Here is a 7,594-nt window from a genome sequence, read left to right as displayed (position 1 = left end):
TGCTCCGGCTTTAGCTTGACTCCGGAGAAACATTTATCCTTCCTCAGCCCCCTCCAACCCCTCTTTCAGTAGATGTGAATAATATTTTCTGATCTTGTAAGCAGCCACAAGCCATCTTCCAACCATCTTCTCATCACCGTCCAGGCCTCTAGGCTCTTTCCTGTTACTGCCAAGTCCTTCCAGGACAGTTCTTGTTGTCGTCAACCCCTCTAGGGTTCGTACCTGTTGCGAGCCAGCACGCCGACACCTGTTCCTGCAGCTGTCGAATCTACCCTCACCTCGTCCAGCTGTTGTCTAACCTTTGGACACCAGTTACTGTTGTTGTCCAAGCCCACCACCACCTGCCTGTTGTTGTCTAGGTCCACTGCAACTCCTCTTCAGTCTCTTTCCAGTCACCACACATTCCCCCTTTGTTGTTGCTGACAAGACCTCTAGCCCTCTTCCTGTCATTATCCTCAATTCCCAAAACTGCGACCATTTGTTGATCATCATCTTCCAGTCTACCGCCGCTCTCTTTTGGTCTTACTGAAATTGCCGCTCTCCCTAGAGATAGTTGCTTATGTGTTTTGCTTTATTTTCTTATTTTTCATAGGGTTGTCTTTGTCCTTTCCGTTTGCATGTTTGTATTGTTTATGTTGAGTTGTTGCAAGCTATTTGAATTTTAGCAATAATATTTGTATTTCCATTGTGGTTTAGGTTAACGCATATATCAGAGTTCGACTTCGTTCTATTTGAGAGGTTGCACAATCTCTCCCACTCAAGTAGCTGACGACCTCTTTTCTTAACCCAAAAGCATTCACCAGGCAAATAGGATTCTAGTGGTGGCTGCTACCTTGTAGCACTTTGTCTCATCTTGTGTTTAAGAGGTGGCTCTCATGGCGTAATGCTTTATTCTATAGGAAATAGTTCCCATCTTCCGGTTGTTGTAATCCTTTGATACCATTTTTATTAGGCTACCCACTTATCGAGATATTGCCTGCATTGGCCTAATGGCCTCACAGTTTTGCCCAATTGGTGTAAATTTATAGGATGCCACCCATCTGTTAGAAATAACGAGATCAATTCCCAATTTTACTGTGTCTTATGATTAATTAGAAACAAAAGAACAACACAAAATAACAGCAAGTTCGCACAAGTTTTGAGAAAAAAACTGTAACAGATCTAAATGGAAGCACAATCCCTTATGATTAATTAGAAACAAAACAACAACACAGAATAATAAGTTCGCACAAGTTTTGAGAAAAAAGGTGGAGCCAGGTGGAGCCACATGTAATTGCACTAAAAAAACCACGGTGGAGCTACATGTGTCTCATAAGTGCCAACATGAGCATGGAAGGCATTTTGAAGGTCTGTGCTTCATAGTTGTTGCTTTTATGTGTAGTGAATCAACTTACCATAATTCCGCTATGTCGGACCTGTGATATGTTTAATTTGTTTTGTTTGAAGTGTTTTCTTTTATTTTTCCATTTTAATTGCATTTATGATGTTGGTATGTCAAGTTTATTTTGTCAACTTAGCTAGTTTGTTTTAACATTAGTGCTTGCAAGCGATTGAAATTGAGTTATACTATAAAGTTTATTAAGGTGAAATCTAGAACTATGTATTTTTTCTTAGAAAAGTTGGGCAGATATAGATGTAAGCCTCAAATTTAAAAAAAAAATTCATAAGTATGATATAAACTATGGATATGTTGATTTAGTTTGTTATCATGAAGAAAAATCTTAAATCTTGATCTTAAATATTTATATAAAATAGAAGTTTAAATTATGATTCTATATAAACGTTCACTTAACATATAAATATTTCATGAGATTCAAGATTTATAGTTAACCTCATTCTTTGTTTTCATCATCTTCATAGGAATCATCATATTTATTATAATGTAATTCCATCTTATTTGCAACTTTAAAATATTTTTCATACAGTATAATTTTCTTTTTACTATCATTTAATTTGAAATCCAATATGATTTAAATTAAAAGATTAAGTCAATAAATAATGAACTAATTATTTCTTAAAATATCTTTTTACCTTTGTATAATCTAACATAATATAATATAATATAATATAATATAATATGAGGCATTGCCTCAAACGCCTAAGGTGTGCACCCCTAACAAGAGAGACACAAGTTTCATTGGTGATAGTGAGGCTTAGAGCCTCAAGGATTTTTTGTGCGTCTCGTTTCGAGACGAGCCTCAAGGTGTGAACCTCAAATGCATTTTTAAACTACAAGTCATAGAACTCAATTTCAGTATTTTTTTCCTCAACTGTGAACTAATGTGAGTTCTTATATTTGAAACTTGCTGTCATAGTAAAAGTAAGAAATCAGTTTCACTTGTGGATTCTTGAACGTCACCTTCCTTTTAATCATTTTGCATAAACTACTTATGTTGTAACATAAAGTTAAACCAAAGTTTAGTGGGAGATTACTGTATTCATAATAATAATGAACTGATACAAAATTAAGTAATTATTAGATACAAATGAAAATCATTGTATTTCAAACAAACATGAAAATTGAATTTCAAGGAGTGCATGCAAAACAAAGAAGCTACTGGAACTTCTATGAAGTTCACTTTCGGAAAGTAAGCTCCAACCACTTTCAAATACTTACATTAAAACAAATTGGCTCTCGAGGAGTAGGTTCCCAGGCAAACTTCTTTTCTGCCCTATAAAGGACTTGAGCAATTATAATGCCTATAAATTGTAGATTGCAAAGGAATGGTCATTCTTGTTACTAAAGAAATCAATTGGTTTCTGTGATTTTTTTTTTTTTTTTGGGTTGCAAATTTATTTTCTTGCCGGTTTCTGTGATTTTTTTTTTTTTGGGTTGCAAATTTATTTTCTTGCATTTTTTTGTGTACGTATGACGGAGTTATATCTCTACAATTTATTGTCGTTGCCATGTTTGCTCTTTTTGTTTTTTGAGTTATTATTTCTTTTACAGTTATTTGTTTAAATGTTACCTTGCACCTCCTTGATAAATATTATTCCTATTAATTGTAAGTATCCTTGTAATAGACATTATCATTATTTATTTTCAAAATTACAGTGCAATAAAATTCCTGTCATATATCATATTTTGTTAATTTGTAAATATCTTAAATGGATTTGAGAAGCCTCTATATATACCTTTGAGTTTCTAAATAATTTATTGTAAGTTTACAACAATATTATGAACTTATGATAGGAATTGAATCATTTATATTTTGCAGGCCCAAGCTATTGCAGATCCATTTGCTTATGAAGCTTATATAGAGAAAAAGAAACAGGAAAAGATAGAGGCTGACCGCGCTTCTCGTATTACGGTAACTTAAAATTTTTGTTTTCATGCTGTTTTGCTTCACATTATTTATATTTAGAAATTGCTCATAAATTTAATTTTACAGATTAAAAGGAAGTTGCCCAAAGTAAACCGTTTACTTGCTGCCAAACTTCTTGAAAATCAGGAAGCAGAAGGTGAGGTTACAGTGGCAGATGGCCCTAATACAAAAAAAAAATCTTCAAAGAAAAATAGAGGCTTGACAACTGAGATTTTGAAGGATGAGCGTTTTACTGCAATGTTTGAGAATAAGGTACAAGTGGAAACTGTTTTTTTTTTTTTTTCATTTTCATTGAACGCTTTTAAATCACTTTAACTTTTCTATAAACTAGTTGGTTTGGACAATCTCAAAAACTATTTTCCATTATTATAGAGCATATACAAATTACTTTAGGGGCATGGTGGGGCTATGTTTATTGTTTTCACGATGTTGTTAGGGTTTAGCCACTTTTAATTTTGCTCTAATTCCCAACTTCTCGAAGATTATTTGTTTTGTATGGGTAATAAATTATATTGAAATTACTTTGGGATTCACCTACTTTTATAGTACCTTATATTGAGAGAGAGTTAGGAGGGAATTAAGAAGTACAAAGTAGAATAAAGGGTGATGCCGTCTATTGTTTAAATGCATAGTTCTTGTGGGATAGTTATAGAATAGAAATGATATTGACCTCATTAGTATTTGAAAATCTATAATGAATTGTTGATGTCACTAAATTGATGTCTGCCTTTTTGGGCTACAAAATTTGCTTCCTAATTGAATATTTCTCTATAAATATATATTTTTCTGTAATGAATGGATAAGGTGGATTAATAATGCCATCAAAGAATATTTCATGTAATGATAATGATAATTTTGATGACTATAATAATTCATTGGAATGCCTATTATAGTGATGCTTCACCACAATAGTGTGTTAGTGCCATTGACCTCAACCGTCAAGGTTATATATTGTAATCATTGGTACCAATCTATTATTTAGCAATTGATATTTCCTTTTTTTATTATAATATGGATGAAAAGTTGCTTCTAACTTGGAAAAAATTGGAGAAAGTCTTGTTAATGTAATGCATTGACCTCAACCGTCAAGGTTATATATTGTAATCCTTGTTACCAATCTTTTATTTAGCAATTGATATTTCCTCTTTTTATTATAATATGGATGAAAAGATGCTTCTAACTTGGAAAAAAATTGGAGAAAGTCTTGTTAATGTAATGCAAAGTGTTTTAGTAGTATGTTAAAAAAAGAAACTTCAAGAGCGTTGTGTGATATGAGAATTTCATGAAGACATGACATCAAAAAGTAGGAAAAAAAATAATTAGATCCAATATGCTGTGTGAATCCAAGCATTGGGTAGTAAAAATAGTGAATTATGGAAATTAGAATGTTAAGATGATGTGTACCCAATATATATATATGAAGAGAATAGAAGTAGCTTTTATTAAAGATGGCAATGGAGAATAAGTTTGTTGGTTTATGCCTGCACAATAAAAGTAAAAAATTCACTTATAAGTTACGTAGATAAAATTTGTCGCAACATTTTGAGGAAAGAAGATAACATGAAAAGATGTCATTCAGTACGTGAAGTAGGTTTAACAACTACGTTGAATGCTTATTGTTAATGCTTCTAAAAGGATGATTCATAATGCTAGTTCTAAATAGTTAGAATATAGTTAATCATGATGATAATTGATTTATTGGAGAAGATCATGTACTTTTTTACTTGTTTGTATGGCATGTTATATTTGCTATTTTCATTTTGCCAACTATTTAATAGAAGTTTCTTATTTTGTCTTCTAGATGGCTGATTTCCTAATTTTTCAATTGACTAATTCTGCGCATTTTGCAGGACTTTGAAGTTGATGAACAGTCACGTGAATATCTTTCACTTCATCCTCAATCAGCAAAGAAGAGTTCCTCTGTGATCGAAGAATATTTTGATCCCGTAATGGAGGATGAGGAGGTGGGCCATGGTAGTTCGGATGCTTCAGTAACCTCTCAGTCTTTAGAAGAAGGGTCTGATGAGGACAGCAAGCATAAGAATTCAAAGCGCGTGAGGTAAGGCTGTCTACCGTGTTTCTTCCTATTTATAATAACTTGTTTAGTAAACAATAGCGATCTTTTAGAAAGAAAAGGGATTCGGCCTTGTTTTGTGTGTGTGTGTGTACGTGCACGTGAGCCTTGACTCATTGATAGCGGCCTTGGGGTAAGACCCTCGAGTTGGGGGTTCGAATCCCAACCCTTTCGGGAGGGTTCAAATAGCATGCGTATTGGAAGGGGGTCGGCCCCTCGGTCAGTCTAAACCTATAGGGGTTGATTGGTGTTCTCCGACTGTCGATCAATCTTTATATATATATATATATATATATATAATTAATTAATGCATACAATTAAACTGATATCAATTTTTTTTGGCCTTGTACTTTGACTGGATAGATGTGTTGTGCTGTTGCTAGATTTTTCAGTATTCTGCTGCATTTTATCATTCTTTATGATAATGATTTTCGGCAGTGAAATAGCTTCAATTTACATAATGTTCGCGCCTGTAATTTTCATCTTGATGACTTTCTGCTTTTGGTTTACATATTTTTTGCCCATTTTTCTGGAATTTCTTCTTTTATTTTTTTTAGTGTTTGGCATCGTCTAATAGGCATATCCATCAATTTAGGGAAACTTACATACGTGACACAATTCTTATGTATTTTCATTTCTCACACCTCTACTTTTATATATATATAGTACTTCGGTGCTTTAAACCTATGTATGAAAAAGTATATTTCACTTTTAAAAAGTGAGAATAGTTCTATTGTTTATGTGATAATAAAGATTTGATTGATATTTATGTAAATATAAAAGTTTAGATGCGAAATATGTACATACCTAAGAATTGTAAGCTATGTATGTAAATGCCCCTACCTTTTTCTGAAGTTTCCTGTTTAATTTGTAATATGATCTATAGGCCTTGATTCTATGATTTGTTATTATTATTGTTATTATTGTATGTTTTCATGATATTTTTAGCATACCCACTTTAGGAATCCAGATTTAGTAAATCTGACTACGAGACGGATTTATTCTGCCGTTGTTCGTGAGAAAAGTTATCGCAGTGTATATTTCATAAATCTGGTTTTATAAGATTTGATAAATCCTAATTAACATAAATCAAAGTTGCAGCCAAACACTGCCTTAGGATATTGCTGTTTTGCATGAAATTCCTTTTAGCAATTTCATGAACCATGAAATCCCCACCCACACAGGTTATATGAAGTGAAGGATGAGCGCCACGCCGAAGCATTTTGGAACTCGGTGTCCCTCGCAAAGGATGATGCCCTCCCTCTCGGCGAGAGGGCCGCAGCACTGGAGAACAGGTTTGCCGCTCCTAGTGACGTAAAGGTCAGCTTCGGCGGCTCGCGAGAGATTTCATTTTTATCCAAAAGTTCAAAAAATCAGAAGAAGAATGAGAAGCCTCTCCAAGAGAAGAGAAGGGGCATTAAACCGCTTGGGTTGAAGCCAAGCAAAGCAGAATTCTATGGCAGGAAAAGGCAGAATGGCCGCAGTAGAAGACACTGACAGTGGCATTGTGAAGATTGTTTCATTGCATTTAGAATGGCAACTTGAGGTGTTTTTTGTTGATGTTTAGTCTATTATTATTAAGGGCTGTGGTAATTATTCAATTATTTTGTGAGCTTTTTGTTGTTGTTGATCTGTAATGCTGATGAATATTTAGTTTATTTTTGTAATGGGCCAAATTATGATAAAAAAAGGTCTTTTTTTTGTGTGTTTTTTCATTCTTTTGCTTGGATTCTATCTAGATGTGTGTTTTTTCATTCTTTTGCTTGGATTCTATCTAGGATTGCAACTTAGATGTCAAGTTGAGTGTATCCTGAATTAGTGATATTTGATTTATTTGTATTACTTGAAGAAATACTTTAATAATTTAATAGATAAGTAAATTATTTGAATAAATATTTAATGTTTATATGAATTAAGAACAATTTATTTTATAAGTATAAATAAAAATAAATATTAAGAAGAAATTTAATTGAAATAAAAAATAAGGATTAACTAAAGTCTTAAATATTACTATTAAATAACTTTTAGATAATTAAATTTTATTTTAAGTAATATATATTATCATTGAATTTACTAAAGAATATTAAATAAGTTAATTTATGAGCAATAAGAGTTATTACATGAACATAAATAAATTTGTGGAGTAAAAAAAGATTTGAGGAACAAGCAAATAGAAAAATGAATGCAGAGCAAT

General features: G+C 32.6%; 1 protein-coding gene across 1 annotated transcript in view; it reads left to right on the top strand.

The window, feature by feature from the left end:
• Positions 1 to 7,064, top strand: part of LOC110020380 (nucleolar protein 10-like) — a gene marked incomplete in the record, with an annotated part of 46,389 nt that extends 39,325 nt beyond the window's left edge. The window contains 4 exon segments of the mRNA XM_020718466.1: positions 3,219 to 3,311; positions 3,393 to 3,578; positions 5,177 to 5,385; positions 6,585 to 7,064. Of these exon segments, the coding sequence (XP_020574125.1) occupies positions 3,219 to 3,311; positions 3,393 to 3,578; positions 5,177 to 5,385; positions 6,585 to 6,897 (801 nt within the window).
• Positions 7,065 to 7,594: the final 530 nt, after the last annotated feature.

This window comes from Phalaenopsis equestris, unplaced genomic scaffold (assembly GCF_001263595.1).
Source record: "Phalaenopsis equestris unplaced genomic scaffold, ASM126359v1 Scaffold000095, whole genome shotgun sequence".
NCBI lineage: Eukaryota > Viridiplantae > Streptophyta > Magnoliopsida > Asparagales > Orchidaceae > Phalaenopsis > Phalaenopsis equestris.
This window is presented reverse-complemented; position numbering and strand designations above follow the sequence as displayed.